The sequence below is a fragment of the Chiloscyllium plagiosum genome, unplaced genomic scaffold (genome assembly GCF_037043375.1).
Source record: "Chiloscyllium plagiosum isolate Xiang-an unplaced genomic scaffold, Cpla_swu_hap1 HiC_scaffold_11, whole genome shotgun sequence".
NCBI classification, from domain to species: domain Eukaryota; kingdom Metazoa; phylum Chordata; class Chondrichthyes; order Orectolobiformes; family Hemiscylliidae; genus Chiloscyllium; species Chiloscyllium plagiosum.
This window is the reverse complement of record NW_028270149.1, coordinates 85428164-85455084: the sequence shown is the minus strand read 5'-3', so window position 1 is coordinate 85455084 and position 26921 is coordinate 85428164. Positions and strand designations below refer to the sequence as shown.

At 42.8% G+C, this 26921-nt stretch overlaps 1 protein-coding gene across 1 annotated transcript in view; it reads left to right on the top strand.

Annotated features, from left to right (window-relative positions):
- The window catches only part of LOC148148869 (sodium- and chloride-dependent neutral and basic amino acid transporter B(0+)-like), a 63675-nt gene that overhangs the window by 13326 nt on the left and 23428 nt on the right, over positions 1 to 26921 (top strand). The window contains exons 4-8 of the mRNA XM_087991814.1: positions 2759 to 2926; positions 9972 to 10110; positions 15789 to 15921; positions 17823 to 17963; positions 18726 to 18954. Coding sequence (XP_087847940.1) covers positions 2759 to 2926; positions 9972 to 10110; positions 15789 to 15921; positions 17823 to 17963; positions 18726 to 18954 — 810 coding nt within the window. The remainder of the gene's footprint in view (positions 1 to 2758; positions 2927 to 9971; positions 10111 to 15788; positions 15922 to 17822; positions 17964 to 18725; positions 18955 to 26921) is intronic.

Below are 26921 nucleotides of genomic sequence, written 5' to 3'. Positions count from 1 at the left end.
GGAGTGTTGGTGAACAAAGAGACCTTGGAGTGCAGGTTCATAGCTCCTTGAAAGTAGAGTCTCAGGTAGATAGGATAGTGAAGAAGGTGTTTGGTATGCTTTCCTTCATTGGTCAGAGCATTGAGTAGAGGCATTGGAAGGCAATGTTGCAACTGTACAGGACATTAGTTCGGCCACTTTTGGAATATTGTGTGCAATTCTGGTCTTCTTCCTATTGGAAAGATGTTGTGAAACTTGAAAGGTTTCAGAAAAAATTTACAAGGATGTTGCTAGGGTTAGAGGATTTGAGCTAGAGGGAGAGGTTGAATAGGTTATTTTTTAGACTAGATTAGATTACTTACAGTGTGGAAACAGGCCCTTCGGCCCAACAAGTCCACACCGACCCGCCGAAGCGCAACCCACCCATACCCCTACATTTACCCCTTTAACCTAACACTATGGGCAATTTAGCATGGCCAATTCACCTGACCTGCACATCTTTGTGACTGTGGGAGGAAACCGGAGCACCCGGTTGTGCCGGTTTTCCCTGGAGCGTCAGAGCGTTAGAGGCTGAGGGGTGACCTTATAGAAGTTTATAAAATCATGAGGGGCATGGATAGGATAAATAGACAGGGTCTTTTCCATGGGGTAGAGGAGGCCAGAACTAGGCGGGCATAGGTTTAGGGTGAAAGGAGAAAGATATAAAAGAGACCTGAGGAGCAACTTTTTCCACAAAGAGAGTTGCGTACATGGAATATGCTGCCTGAGGAAATGATGGAGGTTGGTCCAATCACAGCATTTAAAAGGCATCAGGATGGATATATAAACAGGAAGGGTTTAGAGGGATAGGGACCAAGTGCTGTCAAATGGAACTAGATTAGGTGAGGCTATCTGGTCGGCATGGACATGTTGGACCGAAGGATCTGTTTCTGTGCTGCACATCTCTGTGACGCTATACCTCTAATATTGGTGTGAGAAATGCAAAGGGTGTCCTCATGAAAGAATTGCTGAATGTCAGTATGCAGGTCAGTAGGAAAGCTGATTGCATGTTATGACTTATCATGAGGTGAACTGAATTCAAAACTGGGGTGTTTGTGCCTTATTTATATGGAGCACTGGTGAGACCATTATCTGGAGTATTGTGCACATTACTGGTTATCTTATTTAAAGAAGGTGATAAATGTGTTGGAAGTGATTCAGAGAAGGTTTGCCAGGGTAATGTATGAAATGAGAGGATGTAGCTTAATACTCTTTAAAAAGAAATTAACATTCTTTGAAGAGAAACAGTCAGGATATATAACCTGCCCCTTTACATTCATTGCTTTGTAATTAGATTGTCATTCAATACAGTAATAAGGCTTGATTATTTTTGTCATGTAACCACTGTCTCTATGGAAAACAAACAAAGGAAGCTCTGTCTTGTCAAAAAGGTACATTTTAGTTCAATTATTTGAGGCATTTGTGTCACTGAGGTCAGGCACTCACAATTACTCTTTGTACTTGGTTTAAAATCACACAACACTAGGTTATCGTCCAACAGGTTATTTGGAAGCACTAGCTTTCGGAGCACTGCTCCTTCATCAGGTGGTCATGGAGTAGAAGATCATAAGACACAGAATTTACAGCAAAAGTGTCCTACGATTTTATACTCCACAACCACCTGATGAAGGGGCAGTGCTCTGAAGCTAGTGCTTCCAAATAAACCTGGTGTGTGATTTTTAATTTTGTACACCCCAGTCCAACTCTGGCACCTCCAAAGTTTTGTACTTATTGCAACAAAATGAATACATTCTGTGAAACTTATAGAATTGCATTTACATCCAGAGAGATCTGGCAGCTGTACAGGACTAAAAGACTTATAGATTGTCTTGCTGAGCTCAGTCAAGAAGTGTAATTGATTGAAGTCTTACGAGAGAGGTGAAATTAAACTGTCCACATTTTACATGTTTCTGAATCGTTGATGTGGAATGAGTTGAAGCAGTGACATTTCTCCCTGTTCTGGACATCCTGAACAGTCTCACTGGTCTTCCTGTATTTCCAGTTTCAAAATAAACACTATGTCAACATAGTAGCTACAGGAGCAGGTCAGATGCTAGGATTACTGTGGCCTGCAACTCACCTCCTGTATCACCAAGGCCTGCTGACCATCTGCAAGGCACAACTCAGGAATGTGATGGAATACTCCCCACTTAGCTGGATAGGTGCAGCTCCAACTACACACAAGAAACTTGTCACTATCCAAGACAAAGCAGCCAGCTTGATTAGCACAATATCCACAAACAGCCAATGCCTCCACCACAAAACCTCAGTAGCAGCAGTATGTACTGTCGACAAGATGTACTACAGAACTTCACCAAAGTTCTTCAGACAGCACCTTGTAAACACACAACCACTTCCATCCTGAAGGACAAGGACAGCAAATGCATGGGAACACAACCTTCAGGGTCCCCTCCAAGCCATTCACCATCCTGACTTGAAAATTGATTGCTGTTCCTTCACCATGGCTGGGTCTAAGTGCTGGAATTCCCTCCATAATGGCATTGTGGCTCACCCCTCGGCAGGTGGATTGGAGCAATTTAAGAGGGTAACTCACGACCACCTTCTCAAGGGCAGTAAATGCTGGCCAGCCAGAGACACCCACATCCCACTAATGAATTTCAGAGAAAATCTAATTTCAGAAAAATACAATTGCTTTACTGTCAAGTCAAATCCATGTCAAAAAAGGTATTTCAAATTAAAAGTTGACAAACTAATCTACTCTTCCTTGTTGTATATGAAGGTGTGGGGCTCACCATGATCATTGTTGTTTCCGCTTCCATCGGTCCATCAACCTGCATCCTCGCCTACAGTCTGTACTACCTGTTTGCTTCCTTCCAATCACCCCTGCCGTGGGCAGACTGCTTCAGTTGGTGGGGAGCAGATGAAACATGCAGCAGGACTCCCAAAGGTACAGTACTTACTTTGATTGGGGAGAGTATGGACACCGACTGTTGTAGAGTCATTGAAATGTTCATCACAGAAACAGACCCTTCGATCCAACTGCACCAGCTCCTCAGCTTCACATTCATCTGCTCTATCCTCCTATTCCTACTCTTACTAGTACATGGGACCGGGAATAATCCAGGTATTACTACCCTCGAGGACCTACCTTTTAATTTCCTGCTTAATTTCCTATATTCTCTGTCCAGAACCTTGTCCTTTTCTCTTCGTGTATTGCTGGTTCCAATGTGTTCAATGACCTCCTGTTGGTCTCTCTTCCCTTTGAGAATATTCTGCACCCTCTCAAACCTGTGTATCAACCAGAACATACTTCCATGTGTGAAGCATCGGTTTCTGGAAAAGAAACAGGAGTTCCTGTGACCATAAGCCTCGAAAGAATCGTCAGCAAAGATAATTCTGTGCCAAAACCTGGGAAGTGACAAGGGAAGCTTCACCAGCCAGTTACCTGTGATTTGCTCATGGTTTGCTCATTTGCTTTTTACAATGATGTCTTTAACTGAACTTGAACTAGTCATCATGTTGTCTGCTGTTCTTTGGCAGTGCCACCCAGTAACTATCAGCTGGAGGTTTCCTTCCCCATATTTCACCAGATGTCAAGAGATTTCAGGTATTCTGAAACCAATTTTGTAAACTTCCAGGGTCACTGCCTTCACACTGTTGTTAGGGCACAGGGTAAACCCCTCTGCTAATGTAAACCAGCAGCACAGAAAAGATTCACCCCATGCTATAACCTTTTAAATTCGAGAGGCAAAGAGCTATCCCAGAGGTCACTATTTAAAGTAAAAATTAACAACTTTATTATTTAAATCCAACAGAGAATATTAGAACCAACAACTGTTTACAACTCCTTTCTCTTAAACCTATCTTTTACCTCCCACTCGACAATACTAGTCCGATTAACATATCCCGATTAAGATTTACAAAAAAAATCAACTTTCAAACCAGTCAGCTGTCAAATCTTCTTTTTGTATCTTCCTCTGCAGATTTTGCTCTGTCGTCTTTTTGATGTTCTGCTGTACAAACATCTTATAGACAGATACCTTTCAGAGAGCTGGTCTGCTGGCAGACTGTACTTGTTGGTGGCTTGGCAGTTCTCCTCCTAACTTTTCAAAATGTCAGGCTTTATACCACAAAACATCGGATCGTTTCATTGGTTTTAATGTTATCAAAATACTAAATTCAAATTTGATTGGATTTTGGTATCTTGGGGCATAATTTGAAATGATTGACCAAATTTGAATTGGTTTTGTTTCATAGCAACCCAGCTGCTGCTGTTTGTTTCGACCAAGTGTTACATTGTTCCCTTTTTCCGGACTCTGGTGCTTTGTCCTTGCTCGCTTTTCAACTTTCTTAAAGGTACAGTACTGCTACACCTTCATAAAACTGCAAAGGAGGAGTCTGGACTGTTACTTCCTATAATTCACAGCACATGACCATGTCAGAGTAATACTTGATTAATCTGTGGAGCAGTTCTCCCAGTTTTAATAAAAGTTCCCACATGTTACTGGAAATAATTCTGCTGGGTCACCTCTTCCTTTGTTAGTTCCAACGTCCAGGTCAATGCTGTGTGATGTGTTTGTTTGTATTCTCTTTCACATTTTCTGTCATGTCTTGTCACCTGATAGGCTTCCTAGCCTGATTGAAAGGTACTGAAGCATCAATTAGATTGCTGGAGCCTCATGCTGTCAAGACCAGGTAGGGAGAAGACAGAAAAGGGCAAAGATTTTAATATTAATGTGCATCAGTGTCCTATGTCCATGGGAGCGATGAAATAGAGATTATTGCTTTTGATTCTATAACAGATGGTTTATGTTTAGGTCAATAATAGGATGTAGCTTTGGAAATTGTTGTGTTTCTTATCCCTTTGTGGTGCTTGGTTCAATTTAAGCAATTCAAGAAAGTTTTGTTCTCAAATGTTTCCTATAGTTTAATGCATCGTGCATACCCACACACAAACAAGGAATGGATGCAATGATATCGATTTTACATTAAACATAAAACATTTTTAATAAAATTTTCATTGGCTCGCCGTGTGTTCGGCCGAATGACTTCCATGACAGATTTCATGCTTCAATCTGGATTAAAGTTTGTGTCGATTGTAGATTTCACAGCAGGTTGTTGGTTACTCAGAGCTGAGTAGCCAGAAGGTTGGATCTCAGCTGAACGTGGAGACTGGAACAGTTGCAGTCCTTTGATTTCGGGTTGAATTCTAGCTGAGAACAAAAGGTTCGGATAGTTTGTAATTGTCCTGTTTTCCCTTTGGTTTCTGGCAAACTTTAGCTGGGAAAAGGCAGTGGCATAGCATGGGGAGTGGGTGGTGTATTGATATTGTGAATGGACTAGAAATCCAGAGATCCAGACGAAAGTCCTGGGCCATGGTTTCAGATACTACCACCTCAGCGTGACATTTACATTCAGTTAATAAACCTGGAATGAGAAAAGAGTTGCCGAACGCTTGGATAAAATACTGAGGTGCAGAATGTACTCTGGCTGGTTGACTTCAATGTCCAATTTCTAGAGTAACTCAGTAACACTGTTACTGATTGAGCTGGTTGATTCCTAAAGGACATAGCGGCTAGACCTGGTCTGCATCAAATTATGAGGGAACCAAGAAAAGGTAAAATTAATCATCATTAAAGTGAATGAATAAACGATTTTATTATCACACGGAAGAATACAACAAAATACATTGAAAAGCTTTCAGTTGTCTCCATGTTTCGGTGCTATTTTGAATAATTTATGAGTAGATAAAGGTTGAAGAGTGCCCATCAGTCCTGAGCCAGCTCATCATCAATGAAGCCTGCATCACTATCACTCCTCCACCACTCCACCACCATCTGCATCAGACTCAACCAACATCAAAGTCATCAATCATCTGGCGCATCTTTTGCTGCTGGGCTGATAATCCTCTGCTACTTCCTGTGCCAGACCAACCAACGTCGGAGTCACGTATTTTACTGCTGGGCCCACATCATCAATATTGCTATGATACCCTTATGCCAGCACGAACCCAACCAACGACAAGTTAATGATCCCCAGACACCATCTTTCGCTGCTGAGCCTCCCTCGCCAACATTTCCTCGCTCGATGCAGCAGTGGCCAAACCCAATGCTGGTCCTGTGCTTGCCCCAGAAAAAGGTAAGGGCTCCCTTGAAGTTTACGCTGGGCCTACCTGAGGACCGCAGGCTGGTCTTGCCTGAGGTCCACGCTGGACCTGCTCAAGGACCACACACTGGATCCACTCAACACCCGCTACTGGGTCTGCTCAATGTCAGCACAATAGGCTCACTCAAAGTCCGCACTGGACTCTCACCAGCCCCAATGCTGTCCGAGCTCAGGGCAAGAGGTAAGTAAAGGTACAGAGAGAAAAAAACAAGAGAGAGAACGAAAGACAACAAAAAGAAAAGCAGAGGATGAACTCTGGCTCCATGAACAAGATGATGGAAGATATCATCAATAGTGATGTCAAACAGCAGCTGCTCAGCAAAAAACTGTCTCCAGGCATTCATTTGGGGTTTCAACAGAATAACGTAGTCCCTGATCTCATTTCAGCCTTAGCCAAACATGGACAAAACAGCTGAGGTGAGAATGACTATATTTGACACAAGGCCACATTTGACCGAATGTGCCTCGAACGAGCCCTCGGTCAATGGAAATGACGGGAAGGCTCTCTGCTGGTTAGCACAAGCGAGGATGTTTGTAGTGGTTGAAGGTCAGTCATCTCACTCCAGCATAGCTCTGAAGGAGTTCCTCAGGGTCATGTCTAAGGCTCAACCATCTTCTGCTGCTTCATCAATGACATTGCCTCCATCGTAAGGTCAGAAGTGGGGATGTTCACTGATGATTGCAGAGTGTTCACCATTTGCCACTCCTCAGGCACTGAAGCTGTTCATGTCCAATACAACAAGACATGGACAACATCCAGGCTTGGGCTCACATGTGAGAAATACCCCTGAAAAAAATCATGGACACAGTATCCTTGAGAAATGGAACAGCTTTTCGAAAAAAGGGACCAGGTTTGTGTCTCCCTCCACCTTAAAAAAAATGAACCATCAATATCAAAATCCCGGTTAGTAGTTTAAACACACAGATACACTATACTGACTATACACCTGCAAACATGCGCAACCACAGGCGAGTTCAGGCCGTGGCACACGCACAACCGAACGCCTCATTCGAGCCACGATAACGCATCGATAATCACGTCTTCGCGACCTGCCACCTGCACAATTGTCAAACTGAATGGCTGAGACAACAAGCTCCATCTAAACAGTCTGGGATTTTTGTCCATAAATTTTTTCTCAAATGTCAATGAGTTGTGATCAGTGTATACGATTGTCTCAGGTGCATTGCTGGTAATATAAATATTGAAATGTTGCAATGCCAAGACCAAGTCTCTTTCTCCACTGTTGAATATTTCCGTTGATGAACGTTGAACTTTATGGAAAAATACCAGATGGGTCTTACTATTCCCTGGTCATTCTCCAGCAGGAGCACTGTACCGATACCCACATCACTGGCATTGATAGCCATCTTGAAAGGCTTCGGGTAATCTGGTGTGGCTAATTCTGGAGCAGTGGTTAACACAGTTTTTAGACTGTCAAAAGCATTTTGACAATCCGCTGTCCACTGAAACTTCTTGCCCTTTTTTTAACAATTCGATGAGTGGAGCAGCCACACTGCTAAAGTTCAACATAAATGTTTGGTAAAATTTACTCATTCCCAGGAACCGTAGTACTGCTCTTTTTGTCAATGGTATGGGAAATTCCCCAATTACTTTCATTTTCACATCCCGTGCGGCCATTTGCCCATGTCCAATAACATAGCCCAGGAAAATGACTTGTGCTTTGGCAAATTCACTTTTAGCTAGGTTAACCACCAAGCCTGCCTTCCAAAATCGATCGAACTGGTCTGATAAATACTGTAAATGTTCCTTCCAGGAGTGACTAAAAATCACCAGGTCATCAACGGACACCACACAATTGGGTAACCCGGCAATGACCTTATTAGTCAGTCTCTGAAATGTGGCTGGAGCGTTTTTCATACCAAATGGCATGAATTTGAACTGACAGAGTCCCTTTGGTGTTTCAAAAGCCGAAATTGTCTTTGCTCTCTCTGACAGAGGTACTTGCCAGCAGCCTCTGAGCAAGTCCAACTTAGAAATGTAAGTTGCTTGTTCCACTTTTTCGACACAATGCTCCAACCGTGGAACCGGATGTGCATCAGTCTTTGTAATGGCGGTGACTTTGCGATAGTCCACACATAACCGTTGCGTACCATCTGGCTTTGGCACCATGAGAATGGGTGAGCTCGAGTCACTGTAGCTCACTTCGATTATGCCATCTTGGAGCTTGCGCTCTATCTCCTTCTGAACCTGTGCCAACTGTAGAGGGTTATACCTATAAGAATGTTGCTCAATCACAACAGCATCCCTATATCTACATCATGAACAATTAGGTTAGTACTTCTCAGTTTATTTCTGCATATCTCCCCATGTGATAGTAACAACTCTTTCAGGTCATTTCAATTTTCTTGTGGAAGGTAACATTATAATTTATCCCTATTTTTGACAACTTCCTCATTGTCCAATTTGATGGGAGGAATGTCCATTTCAGAGTCCTCTGAACTTGATTCTTCCTTCTGTGCTGTAATCATTAACATCTTCTCCTCTTGCTTTCCTTCCCTTTCAAAATACTTTTTGAGCATATTCACATGACACATTCTGTGAGGTTTCTTCCTGTCTGGAGTCCTTATCAAGTAGTTCACCTCACTCAATTGCCTCTTGATTTGATAAGGTCCACTAAACCTTGATTTTAAAGGCTAACCTGTTACTGGAAGTAACACCAATACCTTCTCCCCAATTACAAAACTGCGAATTTGTGATTTTTTTATCTGCTTCCTGTTTTATTGTACGCTGTGATACTTTTAAATGCTGTCGAGCCAACTCTCCAGCTCTATTTAATCGTTCTCTAAGATTTGACACAAGGTCAAATGGGCGGTCTCTGAATTCTGACTTATTAATTTCTCCTTAATCAATTTAATGGTTCTCTTACTTCATGCCCAAAACTTAATTCAAATGGACTGAATTTGGTTGATTCTTTTCGTGCATCTCTGATCGCAAAAAGTACAAACAGAACTCCCTTATCCTAATCATCTGGATAAACCTGACCATAAGCCATCATCATGGTCTTCAATGTTTGATGCCATCTCTCTATCGCTCCCTGCGATTCAGGACGGTATGCAGTAGATTTGAATTGCTTTATTCCCAAGTTATCCACAATGTCCTTGATTAGTTTGGATGTGAATTTTTATCCTTGATCTGACTGGATCTCTGTTGGTAGTTCCTCTCTGCCTACTTCCTCATCCCAGTTTGCAGCCTCCCTTTGTAAACCGCCCTCCCAACTCCATATCATCATTTGGAGCCTCCTCCATCCTTGCCCCACCCCCTATAACAGGCAGCAGCCCCTCGATTTTCATTGGTTGACAGCAGTCCCTGAGGAGTGGAGTTGTGTTGGGGCTTCCAGTGAGGCCCAGAGCTGCACTGAAACATTCCCAGTGACTCACTCATCACAATCAATTACCTTCCTGGCTATTTGTCCAATCAAAGGCTGTTTCTCTCCTGCATTAGCTGCAGATTTGCTTTAGCCCTTATACAGCAAATGTGAGAGAGAAACAGCCTGTGATTAGGAGAGATGCTGCTCAGAGATTCTGTCTCTCTCCTGAAGAGAATGATCTTGCTCTGACAGGTCACTGATGTGGACAGTGCTGGTTTAAACTGGGCCCACTTGCAGGCACAGAGCCCAGTGATTGGAACTGGCTGCAACTCTCCCTCTCCAAGGTTATGCTGTGATCTCTCTGTAACCTCCTCCATGGATTCAACAAGGTAGTGCTGAGTCAGTCAGAGTGAAACAGTGGCTCTGATTCTCATCATTAGAAATCAGAGCATCATTCCCAATGAACTGTAATTCTAAAACACATTCCACATTTTCCAGACCCACTCTGCAACCTCACTCTGGATGATGGATATTTTAGAATCGTTAATACAACATGGCTGCAGGCAAACAATGAAAGTTGTCCACATGGATCAGAAATCTCCATTCCTCACCAGGGTCCGAGTGAGCAATACTGGGAGTAAGTACATTGCTACAGAGAGCTCCGCCTATACCTGCATAGCTGGGCCAGTAACTCCTCTTGGGAAGGTCAGTTGGTGAATGTCCTGTTTAATGAGACAGTAGCTGTTTGATTTCGGCACAGCTATTGTTTACATCATACTCCTGTTACAATACAACAGAGTGGAATCAATGTCCTTGGGGGATCTTTTGCTACTGCTATTGGGGGGGGGGGGGGGGGGGGTTAAACTAATGCGGCAGGGGGCTGGGAACCAGAAGAGAAAACAACAAGGCAGCGAGATGGAGATTACAGAAGTTGCGGTGTGGGATTTCTTTGGGAACAGTGAGCACAATTCTGTAAGTTTTAGAATACTCATAGATAAAGATGAGAGTGGTTCTAAAGGAAGAGTACTAAACTGGACCAAGGACAATTATATCAAAATTAGGAAGGAGCTGAGAAATGTGGATTGGACACAGCAATTTGAAGGGAGGTCCACATTTGAGATGTGGGAGGCTTTCAAAGATAGGTTAAAGATAGTGCAGGATAGGCATGTCCCGTTGAAGCTGAAAATATGTTGCTGGAAAAGCACAGCAGGTCAGGCAGCATCCTGCTCCCTGGATGCTGCCTGACCTGCTGCGCTTTTCCAGCAACAAATTTTCAGCTCTGATCTCCAGCATCTGCAGTCCTCACTTTCTCCTAGAAGATGTGCCGTTGAAGGCAAAGGATAGGCAGGGCAAGATTCGTGAACCGTGGATGACAGAAGAAATTGTACGACTCGCCAAGAGGAAAAGGGAAGTATACATAAGGTCTAGGCAGCTAAGAACAGAACGGGCTCTGGAGGAATATTGGAAGAGTAGGACAAGTCTTGAACAAGGAATCAAGCGGGCTAAAAGGGACATGTAATAGCTTTAGTGAGCAGCATTAAGGAGAATCCCAAAGCCTTTTATTCTTATATCAGAAGCAAGCGGATAACTAGACAAAGGATTGGCCCACTAAAGGATAATGAAGGAAGGCTGTGTGTCGAACCTGAGAGAATGGGTGAGATTCTGAATGATTACTTTGCATCAGTGTTCACTGAGGAATGGATTATGATGAATCTTGAGATTAGTGATAGACGTTTGAATAGTCTGGATCACGTTGGCATAAGCAGGGAAGATATGTTGGGTTGGCAAGAGGTTATTAAGGTGGACAAATCCCCAGGACCAGATGGGATCTGTCCCAGGTTGCTGAGGGAGGTGAGAGAGGAAATAGCTGGGGCTCTGACAGATATCTTTGTGGTATCCTTAAATACAGGTGTGGTGCCGGAAGACTGGTGCTCATATTGTCCCCCTGTACAAGAAGGGTCGTAGGGATATTCCAGGTAACTACAGACCAATGAGCCTGATGTTGGTGGTGGGAAAGTTGCTGGAGAGTGTACTGAGGGATAAGATCTATTTATATTTAGAAAAGAATGGGCTCATCAGTGATAGGCAACATGGTTTTGTACAGGGGAGATCATGCCGTACCAACTTAATAGAGTTCTTCGAGGGAGAGACCAAGTTGATAGATGAAGGGAGGGCTGTTGATGTCATATACATGGAATTTAGTAAGGCATTTGATAAGGTTCCCTATTGTAGACGAATGGAGAAATTGAAGTCACATGGTGTGCAGGATGTTCTAGCTCGGTGGATAAAGAACAGGTTGAGCAACAGGAGACGGAGAGTAGTAACTGAATGGAGTTTCTCCAAATGGAGAAAGGTGACCAGTGGTGTTCCACAGGGGTCAGTGCTGGGACCGCTGTTGTTTGTGATATACATAATGATCTGGAGGAGGGAACTGTTGGTATGATGAGCATGTTTGCAGATGACTCAAAGATCGGTGGAGTTGCAGAAAGCATAAGGGACTGTCAGAGAATACAGGAGGATATAGATAAACTGGAGAGTTGGGCGGAAAAGTGGCAGATAATTTTCAATCCAAACAAATGTGAGGTGATGCATTTAGGCAAGACTAATTCTAGAGTGAATTATATCATGAACAGAAGAGCCTTGGGAAAAGTTGATGAGCAGAGAGATCTGGGAGTGCAGGTCCATTGTACCTACCACAGGTGGATAGAGTGGTCAAGAAGGCATAGAGGATGCTTGCCTTCATTGGACAGGGTATTGAGTATAAGAGCTGGCAAGTCATGTTAAAATTGTACAAGACATTGGTTTGGCCGCATTTAGAATACTGTGTACAGTTCTGGTCGCCACATTACCAAAAAGGTTGTGGACGCTTTGGAGAGGATTCAGAGAAGGTTTATGAGGATGTTGCCTGGTATGGAAGGTGCTACCTATAAAGAGAGGTTGAGTAGGTTAGGTTTGTTTTCATGAGAAAAAAGGAGATTGAGGGTGGACCTGATTGAGGTTCACGAAATCATGAAGGGTATCAACAGGGTGGATAGAGACAAGCTTTTTCCCAAGGTGAAGGATTCAATAACGAGAGGTCAGGCTTTCAAGGTCAGAGGTGGAAATTTTAAGGGGGATACATACAGAGGATGGTGGGCATCTGGAATGCGTTGCCAACAGAGGTAGGAGAGGCAGGCACGGTAGATTCATTTAAGATGCATCTGGACAGATGCATGAGTAGGTGGCGAGCAGTGGGACACAGATACTTAGCAAGTTGGTGACAGGTTTAGACAGTAGATTTGGATCGGCTCAGGTTTGGAGGGCCGAAGGGCCTGTTCCTGAGCTGCAAATTTTCTTTGTTCTTTGTTCTTTACAACATCACAACAGGGCCCCTTTGTTAATTAACAGCTTCTTGATTTCTAACACTATAGGTTTATTAGCAACACTTATACAATGAATGTTAGGTGAATTGGCCAATGGTTAGTTAAATTGGCCATGCTAAATTGTCCATAGTGTTCAGGGATGTGTAGGTTAGGTCCTTTAGTCAGGGATAAATTTAGAGGAATAAGGTTGGGGAATAGGTCTTGGGTGGTTACTCTTTGGAAGGTTGGTGTGGACATGTTGGGCCAAATGGCTTGTTTCCACACTGCAGGGGTTCTATGAATATTGAATATGTCTGCTTATGTGTTTATTAAGGAAGAGATTCAACATAGGAATTCCTAAAGATTATATAGTTGAAATTATCTGCGATTGATATTCCTTTCTCTGTGATTTTAATTGAGTACAGTTTTATGTTTAATCCATAGAGTGGGATTTGAGGGAAACTATCTGGGAGCAGTTCTGCTGTTTAACAATGTGATGGAGCTGAATGATTGGGAGACTCTGTGACTGACCCAGGTAGTTTTAACAGTGCAAGGTAAGGCAGTCAATGAAGTACTATCAGGAACCCCATCAAATCCAATCAGCTCTCCAGGGATATTCATCAACACTCCTCACTATTTAAACAAAGTGGAGAAGCACAATTTTATGTCCAGTTATGTCAATATGTGTACACCATAATACAATGGTTTAGTTCAATCTCCATGTGCTACATGATCCTTTCAGACATTTCGCGATAGGGTTAGGATTGTGGATACTCCTTTCCAAATAAAATTGGGCTTCCAGTAAGTTCAGAGAGGAATTGTGTGTCTTTTATTTGCTGAGATATAATTTAAAGAATCTTATCTTTGTGAAGAGGGCTGTTTGTACATAGAGGTGAACTGACCTTTAAGGATGTCTTCATTAACGGGTATTATTGGGAGACTGGGTGAGGACAGTCATGATCATGAATCTTTGGTGCATATGTAGCTAGTGCGTAATATCCGGAATATTCCAGATATGCTGGCTGTCAATCAGGCAATGAGTGAGAGGAATTGGGTGATATCTCTCACTGAATCAGACCCAGAAGCAGATGAAACATTCAAGGATTTGCTCCCCTTGATAAACCAAAACGCATTCCACTGTCAGACATTGTGTAGGATGAACAGCACGACAGTTCCAAGATATTGGAGATTACAGAAAGCTATCAGCATGGAACAAGGGCTCAGTGAAGGTACTGGAGAGTTCATTGTAGCTTTAAGGAAACTGTTCAGCCATTTTAATTGGAAAGAATTGAACGAGAGAGAGAGCTTAGCAGTCAGATTTGTGAACAGGTGAAAAAGTGCAAGCATTTCCACTGAGCTCCTGACACAGTTTGGGAAATCGCATTGTCCTTGAATATGGCAGAACAGAACTCGAGAGAAGTCAGAGGTAACAACAGTGAGGTCTCTGCTCAAGTAAATAAACTGTAGCTGAGTAATCCAAAGGCCGCAATGAAGACAAAGTCCTGTTTCCAACACTTAGACCAACACTGGGCACAGAATTGTCCTTTTGTGAATGTGGTAGTAGAATTACAAGAAGAAGGATCATTTTCAGCAAGAAATTCCAGATGAAGCAACATGGAGAAAGTACTAGCAGAAAGAAAATGACCTTTCACATGGTTCTCAAACACCAGCAGGTCAATGGGAGGTCAGGACAGATTTAAACAATGAGAAGATTAAGGACAATTATTCATTTTTTGGTGTTAACTTTCCACTCACTGTAGACTTTCCAATCTGTCTTTCAAAAATATCCCAAAAGCTTGATAATTAAAAGGAAATGAATAGAAATTGAAGTAAACCATTAAGTACTTTGTTGAATTTTAATGTTGACACTGTCGGCAATTCCATTCTGAAATAAAACTGAATTGAATTATAATCAATCGATAGTTTTAAGAACAAAGAAGGAAGAAAGAATAAAGAAAATTTATAGCCCAGGAACAGGCCCTTCAGCCCTCCAAGCCTGTGCTGACCAAATCCACTGTCTAAATCTGTTGCCCAATTCCTAAGGATCTGTATCCCTCTGCTCCCCACCTACTCATACATCTGTCCAGACGCACCTTAAATGAATCTACCGTGTCTGCCTCTACTATCTCTGCTGGCAATACATTCCATGCACCTATCACCCTCTGTGTAAAGTACCTGCTGCACGTGCATCCCCCTTAAACCTTTCTCCTCTCACCTTCAACGCATGACCTCTCATTCTGGAATCCTTTACCCGATGAAAAAGCTTATCTCTATCCACTCTGTCCATACCCTTCATGATTTTGTAGACCTCAATCAGGTCCCCCTTCAATCTCCTTTTCTCTAATGAAAACAATCCTAACCTACTCAACCTCACTTCAGAGTGAGCACCTTCCATCCCAGGCAACATCCTCATAAACCATCTCTGCAATCTCTCCAAAGTGTCCACATCCATATGATAATCCGGCAACCAGAACTGTGCACAGTTTTCTAAATGCAGCCGAACCAAAGTCTTGTACAATTTTAACTTAACCTGCCAGCTTTTATACTCAGTACCCCGTCTGATGAAGGTAAGTGTACCATATGCCTTCTTGACCACTCTACCCACCTATGCAGTCACCTTCAGAGTACAATGGACCTGAACTCCCAGATCTCTCTGCCCATCAACTTTTCCCAAGGCTCTACCGTTTACAGTATAGTTCTCTTGAGAATTAGAACTTCCAAAATGCATCACCTCACATTTGCCCAGATTAACTTCCTCAGCCACTCCTCCATCAAACTCTCCAGTACACCTATATTCTCCTGTATTATTTGACAGTCCCCATGCTTTCTGCTACTCCACCAATCTTCATGCCATCTGCAAACTTACTGATCAGATCATTAATGCTCTCTTCCCGATCATTTATGTCTGATAGTAACTGTGTGTAATGGACAGTGTCCTTGTATAATATGTTTTTCTGTTGTCTTTTATTTTTAGTCAAGTGGTTTTACGCCGTTCCAGTTCAATGGATGAGACTGGGGAGATAGTCTGGTATTTAGCTCTTTGTCTGCTCCTGGTCTGTCTGATAATTGGGGCAACATTATCAAAAGGAATCAAATCTTCAGGAAAGGCAAGTCTTGAATAGCGTTAAAACTAATGACAAAGTACAGATTTCTGCAACAATAAAACTTGAATTTAGAAGCCCTTTTGAGAAGTAGCTGGTGACCTCCCAGGTGATGTTGACAGTGCCTCATTGAGGAGCAGCGGATCCATAATACATCAACACTTCAGGCCTGAGGGAAATGTTAATCCAAAGCCTTTAATCTCTGTATCATTGGAGAGCAGACATATGCCCAAAGATACCCATTGGGATCTTGTGGAAACCCTGACACACAGATCAAAGTGTTAAATGACCAAGAAATTGAAAATTCCGATGGATAATTTCCCTGCTCATTGAGACCTTCCATAATGATTTAAACTTAGTTCTAATGTACTTAGCTGGATAGTTCCCCAGGAATTGTTAGACAGATTCGTAGAATCATACAATCACTATAGAATCCCAACAGTGTGGAAACAGGCCATTCAGCCTAACAAGGCAACACCAACCCTCCGAAGAATAACCCACCCAGAACCATTCCCCTACTACTCTACATTTAACCCTGACTAGTGTACCTAACCTACATATCCCTGAACACTATGGGCAATAAACTATGGCCAATTCACCTAACTTGCACATCTTTGGACTGTGGGAGAAAACCCACGCAGGCATGGGTCGAGTGTGAAAACTCCACACAGACAGTTACCCGAGGATGGAATCGAACCCAATTCTATGGCACTGTGAGGCGGCAGTGCTAACCACTGAGCCACTGTGCCGCCCCATTCAAAACGTACCGAATTCTTTGGCAGTGATATGGTGGCAGCAGTGGAAGTGGGTGTGCACCATTTGAGGGAGATTGAAGAGAGGTTGTGGAGAGATCAAGTTTCATAAAATGTCTTCAGCTACAATGAAGCCTTGATTGATTCCACCGTCCTCCTGAAGGTTTCGGAGTGTCTGACATGTCCGTTAATACACACAGCATCTCAGCGTCACTCCTCATCAGCATTCTTCTGCATACATCCCCACCGAGATCTTTACCTGAGTCCCCGATAACAGGGCTTCCTGTTGACCTTGCCCTGCACTGAGCTGGAATGTGAATCATTCTTGTTTGGCTGTAGTCCACTCACACCCAGTGACTCACCAAATGTTGGTCCTAGTTCGATACCAGCCTCCAACACAAGTGTCATGCCAATGTTTGAGTTGGTGTCTGAGTGTCAGATCAGGAGCTTCTTCATCAAGGTGGTACAGATGCTGTCCTCTTCCTCCATGGGACACTGAGACTGATCAGGCTGGGGATCTAAAAGTAGACAATTAGAAAAGAGATGAGGTTTGGATGAGGGTGGGCTGGGTAGTAGGATATCCATAGTCACACTGTAACCAGCATCATGATTATACCAGACAACAGGATGGTAGTGAGTGCGTTTTGAGAATATGCAGAAGGAATAGTCCTTCTGTTTTGCGTAATGTGTCCAATTGCTGCAACAAAATAAAGTTTGAGGTAATGTAAATCAGAAAGCAAAAACACACCATCATACTCAGTTTACTCCCTGCGACACTGTTCCCTGCGATACTGTGATCTATCTTAGGGGGACTCAGGAGATGCAGACATTATCGTTATCTCACTCGTTCTAACCATTTTGTTGTGTGAAGGATCAGCTGAATAGCTGAAGGTGTGTGGGAACAATGAGACCTGGGTGTGAGCCTGGTAACTGGATTGTGAATGAGGGTTAGACTGAGTATCTGGATGTGGGAGAGGAGTCTTGTTGGGGTTACTGCTGCTGAACAATGGACATTGAGTCTGGTGCAGTGTTGAGGAAATATCCCTTTCTGTTTCATTCTCGACATTGATTACTCTCCTATTAGTGTACAGTTCAGTGTGGTCAATGATGTCCCACTAATACAGGGAAATCTAACAAGTTACTCTCCACACTCAGGTGGTTTATTTCACTGTGACATTCCCATACGTGGTTCTGACCATACTCCTGATCCAAGGGCTTACCCTGGAAGGAGCCAATAAAGGAATTCAATTCTACATTGGGAGCCAATCAGACTTCTCCAAACTGGCTGATGCTGAGGTAAGTGTAATATTCGAGTTGACTGAAGTTCACATTGTTTAATATACTTGCTTTTTATTTCAGTTTGGTTTTGTTAACAACCTGCAATCGTCAATTTTAAAACCTGATTGTTGCTTTAGGGGGCTCTTGTTTAAATGCCACAGAACACTCACTTTTGATGTTGTCAAATTTTAACAGAGCTCCATGATAAATCATAATGAGTTAGTTTACAGTTTCTATCATGCTGCTGCTTTGAGGTGGGAAGTGTTGGAGAGGGCTATGGTAGGGAGGGAAAAGATAAAATGTCATGGAATGGGTTGGCAAGGGTTGTGATGGGAGAGAAGGTATTGGAAAACTGGCTCAGAAAGAATGAGAGGGAACTGAATTCATTGAAACTTCTTCTCGATGACTTCTTTCTGAAATGTTGAAAAAGAACAAATCATAACATTTTCGGGTGACTGGATAAATATTGGGGGAAATTGGAGAAAAACGTACTCCTCACTCTCATCAACATCTTTGGTCTGAGTGAACATGGAAAGTGACGGAGAGTCGTATCCACCAATCAGATTATTGTATTGTGAAATGTATCGCTGATGATCTCCGATAAGAAGGAAGTGTGAGGTTAGTCTATGTGCATGTGATTAAGAGAGAGGAAGATTACTCATTCATTGTGGTACCAAACCCCAACCCACTCCACACTCCTCACAATAATGTAGTTTTATCAGTTAGATGAGATGAAGGGAAATCTCTCAGCATTGATTAATTCTTCATTTGATTTACCAGGTTTGGAAAGATGCTGCAACACAAATTTTATATTCCCTTGGAGTTGCCGTGGGACCTTTAATAACTCTGTCATCCTACAACAAATTCCACAACAACTGTTACAGAGATACCATCGTTGTCTGTGTTGTTAATTGTGCTACGAGTGTGTATGCTGGATTCGCCATCTTCTCAGTCCTTGGACACATGGCTCATGTACAAGACAAGCCTATCGCAGAGGTTGTACAGTCAGGTAACTGCAGAGTCAATCTTCCTGATCTGAGTGAATGCAGGAGTACAGCATCACATGATGTCTCTCATTAGTTAACTATCCTCATGCAGCCTTTACTTTATAAATATTTATGGCTCTCAATGGAATTCTGAGCTGATAACAAAGGGAACAGAGTGCCTGGACAGAATGGACATGGAGAAAGATGTTTCCGTGCTTAGGAGAAATTAGGACCCAAGGGCACAGCCTCAGAGTAAATGGATGCGCCTTTAGAAGTGAGATGAAGAGGACTTTCTGCAGCCAGAGTGTGGTGAATCTGTGGAATTCATTGCCACAGAGGGTTGGGAGGCCAAGTCAGTGAGTGCCTTAAGACAGAGATTAGAAAGGGGAACAAGGGTTGGAGGGAGAAGGCAAGAGAATGGGGTCGACAAAAATATCAGCATATAATTGGATGACAGAACAGACGAACTTTTCTGCTCCAATATTGTACGGTCTTATAGCACACTGTGATGTTCAACAGAAGATGGATTGAGAGGTGGGAACTCTGCAACAACTAAATTGGGGATTAGATCCCTGGAAATCTGGGATCTGAGTATCAGCTCAGGGATAACTCTCTAGAGCGAAAGGAATCAAATATCTCTATTTAATCCCTTCTCATCCTGACCTCTTCATCATTCTCCTGCTCCCTCTCCCAAGGATCCGGTGTTGGGTTTGGAGTTGTTGTAATGAGGTGGAAGGTTTTTATTTCTGAAGAATGTGATTAGCACCACCCATTGTAATGGTGTAAGGATAATGGAGAAGCCTGAGAATGTCAGAGGAGAGTCAAGGAATACTTCAAGCATGGATAGAAGGATTCATTTAGAGTCACAGTCATAGAGTCACAGAGATGTACAGCAGAGAAACAGACACTTTGGTCCAACTTGTCCATGCCAACCAGATATCCGAAATCAATCTTGTCCCATTTGCCAGCATTTGGCCCATATCCTTCTGAACCCTTCCTATTTATAGAACCATCCAGATGACTTTTAAATACTGTAATTGTACCAGCCTCCAACACTTTCTCTGACACCTCATTCCATACATGCACCACCCTCTGCATGGAAATGTTGACCATCAGGTGCCTTTTACAACTTTCCCATCTCATCCTAAACACATGACATTTAGTTTTGGACTCCCTCACCCTGTGGAAAAGGCCATAATTATTTACCCTATCCATGCCCCTTGATTTTATAATCCTCATAGCCTCCGATGCTCCAAGGGAAACAGCCACACTCTTTTCAGGATCTGCCCATAACTCAAACCCTTCAATGCTGACAACATCCTTGTAAATCTTTTGTTAATACTTTCAAGTTTCACAGCATCTTTTCCGGAGCAGGGAGACCGGAATTGCATGCAGTATTCAAAAAGTGGCCTAACCAATGTCCTGTCCAGCCACAATGTGACCTCCTAACTCCTGTACTCAATGCACTGACCAATGAAGACAAGCATGTCTTTTTCTCTCCTGCAGTTGCAGTGGGAAGAGCGACAGCGGTGACCAGCAGCCTGATGGGAAGATGCTGGGGGTGGGGGAGGAGGTGGTGGTGGTGTGGTGGGCTGCTTGGTTAACTGAGGCTTTGTATTTGGGTGGTTGCTTTACCCCAAACACAACTCGGATAGTGTCTCCCACCCACCCTCCTCCTCTAACCAAAAAGAAATCCTGTGCACTGGATTGATAAGGCGACTAGTCTTTTTTTCCTCACCTTTAATTTTCAGATGGCTCATTGGGAATTTAGAATAGCGGGAATGGAGGTTAGGGCAGTTGAATGTTCCTCCCACAGAATGTGGGAAGTAAGGGTCACCGCAAGTGTCCCTGCTGACTGCATCTGTGGGAAGTGCCCCCAACTCCAGCTCCTCGAAAACCATGTTAGGGAGCTGGAGCTATTGCTGGATGAACTTTGGATCATTCGGGAGGCAGACGGGGTTACTGAGAGGCATTACAGGGAGGTAATCGTACCTCAGGTCCAAGAGGGATGTAGATGGGTTACCGTCAGAGGATAGAAAGGGAACCGGCTGGCAGTACAGGGATTTTGAGGTTAGGGATAGATTTTTGATTACTCCAGGTCAATTCGGTATAAGGAAGGAAGAAGTGTTGGGTATTTTAAAAGGCATTAAGATGGACAAGTCCCCAGTTCCAGGTGGGATCTATCCCGGGTTACTGAGGGAAGCAAGAGAGGAAATAGCTGAGGCCTTAACCGACATCTTTGCAGCATCCTTGAACATGGGTGAGGTCCCGAAAGATTGCTATTATTTTCTCCTTGTTTTAGAAGGGTAGCAGGGATAATCAAGGTAATTATAGACTTGTGAGCCTGACATCAGTGGTAGGGAAGCTGCTGAAGTAGATACTGAGGGATTGGATCTATTTACATTTGAAGAAAATAGGCTTATCAGTGATAGGCAACATGGTTTTGTGCAGAGAAGTTCTTCTCTTAACAACTTAAAAGAATTCTTTGAGGAAGTGACAAAGTTGATTGATGAGGGAAGGGCTGTAGATGTCTCATACATGGACTTCAGTAAGGCGTTTGATAAGGTTCCTCATGGGAGGCTGATGGAGGCAGTTAAGGCGCATGGGGTCCAGGGTGTACTAGCTAGATGGATAGAGAACTGGCTGGGCAACAGGAGACAGAAAGTAGAAGTGGAAGGCAGTTTCTCAAAATGGAGAACTGTGACCAGTAGTGTTCCACAAAGATCCATGCTGTGACCATTGCTGTTTCTGATATACATAAATGATCTGGAGGAAAACATAGGTGTTCTGATTAGCAAGTTTGCTCATGACACTAGGATTGGTGGAGTTGTAGGTGGTGAAGGGGACTGTCAGAGAATGCAGCAAAATATAAATAGGTTCGAGAGTTGAGCGGAGAAATGGCAGATGGAGTATAATCTGAGCAAATGTGAGGTGATGCATTTTGGACAATCGAATTCAAGAGTGATCGATACGGCAACTGAAAAAGCCCTGGGGAAAATTGATGGAGCGAGAGATCTGGGTGTTTAGGTCCATTGTACCCTGAAGGTGGCAATGCAGGTTGACAGAGTGGTCAAGAAGGCATACGGCCTGCATTCCTTCAAAGGACGGTGTATTGAGTACAAGAGTTAGCGGGTCACAGTTGTGTAGGACTTTGGTTCGGCCACATTTGGAATACTGCATACAGTTGTGCTACCGAAAGGATGTGGATGTTTTTTGAGATGGTGCAGAGGTGGTTCACCAGGATGTTGCCTGATATGGAAGGCATTCACTCTGAAGAGAGATTGAGTAGATTAGCATTATTTTCATTAGAAAGGTGAAAGTTGAGGAGGTCCTGATTGACGTCTATAAATTCATGAGAGGTATAGACAGGGAAGATAACAAAAAGCTTTTTCCCAGAGTGGGGGACTCAATTACTTGGTCATGATGTCAAGGCGAGAGGGGAAAACTTCAAGGGAGATATGAGTGGAAAGGTCTTTGCACAGAGAGTGGTGGACGCCTAGAAAGCGTTGCCAGCGGTGGTGGTAGAGGCGGGCATGATATTGACACTTTAGATGTATCTAGACAGATACAGGAGTGGGCAGGGAGTGGAGGGATACAGATCCTTGAAAAATAGGTGAAAGGTTCAGGTAGTCTTTGTTTCTTTGTTCTAATTTGTCCATCAATGTCAGCGAAACAAAGGACCTGGTCATCAGCTTCAGGAAGAGGAGCAAAAGGCACACCTCTGTATGTGCAAAGGAGCAAAGGACACACCCCTTGGATTAGAAGGAACTTGAAGCGCATGTAGACTGTTTCATTGGAGGCAGTAGTATGTACTACCTGTCCGGTTAAAGTCAGTGAGCTGAAATGTGAATGAAATGTATAAGTTTGCATAATGGGTGGGATCTCAAACAACAACAAGAGTATAGGAAAGAAATTGAGAGCTTTGTGGCATAGTGTAAAGACAACCATCTGTCCATCAATGTCAGCTAAACAAAGGCCCTGGTTATCAGCCACAGGAAGAGAAGCAAAATACACATCCCTGTATGTATCAAGGTGCTGAGGTGGAGATGGTCAAGTTACTAGGAGTAACAATCTCCAACAATCTGTCCTGGTCCATCCACATCGATGCTACAGTTAAAAAAACACACTAATGCATCTAGCAGGCAAAGAAAATTCAGTCTGTCCAAAATGACTCTTACCAATTTTTATAGATACACCATGGAAAACATCCTATCTGGAAGCATCAGAGCTTGGAATGGGGCAACTGCTCTGCACAAAACCACAGAGAGCTGTGAACTCAGCTCAGTCCAACACACAAACCAACCTTCCATCCATTGATTCCATCTATATTTCCGGCTGCCTCAGAAAAACAGCCAAGATAATCCATGCCCCCTGCCATTCAGATTGTACTCTCCTCCACCCTCTTCCATCAGGCAGAAGATTCAAAAGTTTGAAAACATGTACCAACAGATTCAAGAACAGCTTCTTCCCAGCTGTTATCAGACTCTTGAATGGACCTCTCAAATATTAAAGTTGATCTCTCTCTGCACCTTCTCTGTTGTTGAAACACCATATTCTACATTCTGTCTTATTATCCTGATGTATTAATGTATGGTATGATCTACCTGGCTAGCACAGGGAGCAGCACGATGGCTCAGTGGTTAGCACCGCTGTCTCACAGTGCCAGGGATATGGGTTTGATTCCAGCCTTGGGCGACTGTCTGTGTGGAGTTTGCACATTCTCCCTGTGTTTGTGTGGGTTTCCTCCCACATTCCAAAAGATGTGCAGGTTAGATGCATTGGCCATGCTAAATTGCCCATAGTGTTAGGTGCATTAGTCACGGGGAAATGTGTCTGGGTGGGTTACTCTTCCGAGGGTCAGTGTGGACACGTTGGGCTGCAGGGCCAGTTTCCACACTGTAGGGAATCTAATTGAATACTTTTCACTTATCTCCAAATAACTGACAGGAGCAAATCCAATCAAATCCAATTATACTGGAGTAGAGAGAAAAACAAACCTCACTAGCACCACAAGAAATCTGGGCTGAGAAGTGAAATGATTTATTGGAATTTGCCGAGAGATCACATGTCATTGCTATGACATTTGGCCCTGCGGAGAGATTTGTTTAAGGAGATTGGGAGCCACAACAAAAAAAGCATCAGAAAACATTCATTACTGCAGGAAGCAGCAGGGACTCCTTAACCACTGCAAAATAATTCTAACGTCAAAGTGATGAAAACTTAAAAAAAGCACAGAAAGGGAAGGCATCCAAATCTCACAGCAACTAAGTTTTAATCCGAGAGATGGATCAAGATAAATATAAAATTGGACATTTCGGAGACTGTTTTCAAGATATAGACCAGTTCACAATTGGATATCCAGTCAGACCAGAACAAACAATACACTTTCTGTCATTGGAAATGTTATTGTTGATTTAACTGTTCACAAGGAGTTCGTGAAAACTAAGGAATCAGATTAACTGAAAATTTTAACAGCTTTTACCTCTACTTGGAAGTAAATATTAAAGACTATAATGTCTCCAATTAAGAAGGAATGTTGGCTGTAAATTCACATCAATATTTTTGTAACAGTTCTGTTTCACAATTTAACACAATGCTCTGAAAGATAAAATGGATAGTCAAACAAATATTTCAATAAGATTGTACTCACAGTCTCAGTCTAATTCTATAATAAATTGATGTATCTTTATCTCAACTGCAGAGTGATAAAGAAGGCATTTGACAGGGGAGTTGGCTTCATTGGTTAGTCCATTGAGTATAGGAGTTGGGGCATCATGTTGTGGCTGAATTGGACATTGGTGAGGCCATTTTTAGAATAAAGTATACAATTCTGGTTGCACTACTATAGGAAGGATATTGTCCAACTTGAAAGGATGCAGAAATGATTTAGAATGATGTTGCTGTAACTGGAAGGTTTGAGCGATAAGGAGAGGCTGAATAGGCTGGGGATTTTTTCCCCTGCAGTGTTGGAGGCTGAGGGATGATCTTCTCAAGGTTTATAAAATCATGAAGGGCATGCATAGGGCAAATAGGCAAGGCCTTTTTCTGAGATAGGGAATGCTAAAGCAAGAGGCAATGTTTTAAAGTGAGAGGGAAAGATTTAAAAGAGACCTGAGGGGCAACCTTTTCATGCAGAGGGTGGTGAATGTATGAAGGAAGCTGCCAGAGGAAGTGGGGGAGGCAGAAACAATTGCAGCATGTGAAAGGTATCTGGACAGATACATGCATAGGAAGGGTTTAGAGGGATATGGGCCAAACGTTGGCAAATGGGACTTGATCAATTTAGGGTATCTGGTTGGCATGGACAAGTTGGAACAAAGGGTCTGTTTCCATACTATACATCTCAATAACTCTACGAGAGTATCAGGTTGTGAAAAAAACACATTTTCTTACAATTGATACATTTTGCTGATATTAAAATTGACTTTTCTGAATTGAAAATGGCTGCTACCTGTCAGATTATGTGCAAGTTTCCGACCAGTTCTAGAAACTTCCACCAGTACCATTATAAAAGATAAAGCTAAACCACCATCAGTTTGGAGTCTCCATCTTTCATTGTGTCGGTGTTGCATTCAACAAGTAGAAAAGACTAGTAGATAATCCATCCCCCAGTTAGACTTGGAAACAAAAAGGAGCTATCAAACTTCATTACACCTGAAAAAGCGCTGATGGACTATCATCTCGCTCAGCCAATCAACAGGAGCTGCTAACCCAGGTCAAAAAAATTGACTTGTGTATTTCCTCTTGATCCTGAAAATTTTCTTTGTCATTTATGGAGTGTCCTTGTCTTATTTTGGGACAACCAAATTGCAATCTTCTAAGTATTGACCATAGCCAGATGCCAAGCATAACGCAGGTCTTAATTACCACAAAATCTAATTCCCAGACATTTTCCTGTTAGAAATGGAAAAAATTGATCAAATCTCATATTAGATTAGATTCCCTACAGTGTGGAAACAGGCCCTTCAGCCCAACCCGACCCTCTGAAGAGTAACCCAACCAAACCCATTTCCTTCTGACTAATTGACCTAACGCGATGAGCAATTTAGCATGGCCAATTCACCAGACCTGCACATCTTTGGATGATGGGAGGAAACCAGAGCACCCGGAGGAAACCCACGCAGACACAGAGAGAATGTGCAAACTCCACACAGACAGTCACCTCAGGCTGGATTTGAACGTGGGACCCTAGTGCTGGGAGGCAGTAGTGCTAACCACTGAGCCACTGTGCTGCCCATAATCACAATTGAAAGGAATTCTGCAATTGCTGCCTATAATCAGCTAAATATGCTGCAGTCTGAGCTTCATCAGAAATGTACCCTCACTGGACATTAACTTTCTGAATTCAGACAAAGCAAGTGAATGTCCATGTTTTTGGATTTTAAGTTATTAATGTTAACAAATTCTTTCACTCCCTTTTGTTTCTTCCTTGGACGCTTGAGCATGTGCAAGTGTTGCAAAACCCACTCCCTGATGTGAACGGATGATTAAATCGTACATTTAATTTAATCCGAAAGAGAGACTTTGGAAATTGGACTTAGAAAACATCCAGCAACCTGTTTGAAAAGGAACAAACAAAAATATAAAACACATCCACTTACAGTCTGAAGATGAGAACAACTAAAATAATTTAATTTAACCCATTTTGCTCAAGTCCGTGACATGAGACATGAAAGATTTCTGGTGTGTGCAGAAGCACACATGTAACTTGTTTATAGATGACAGTAATGTTTTAAATGTTTGAACATTTAACTCTTGAAATTTCTGCGGTTGGACCTAACGAGTGGTAGACTCCATCCACCCAAACACAAAACCGGGGTTGGGCTTTTACAGTTGAATTCAGCAAGGTCATAAAGTCAGAGGTTCCGATATGTCTGGAAATATTGACTTGAAAAAGCTTTGTAATTTTTTTTAAAAACACTTAAACAATGAAAGGGGACTGGATTAGTGGTGCTGGAAGAGCACAGCAGTTCAGGCAGCATCCGAGGAG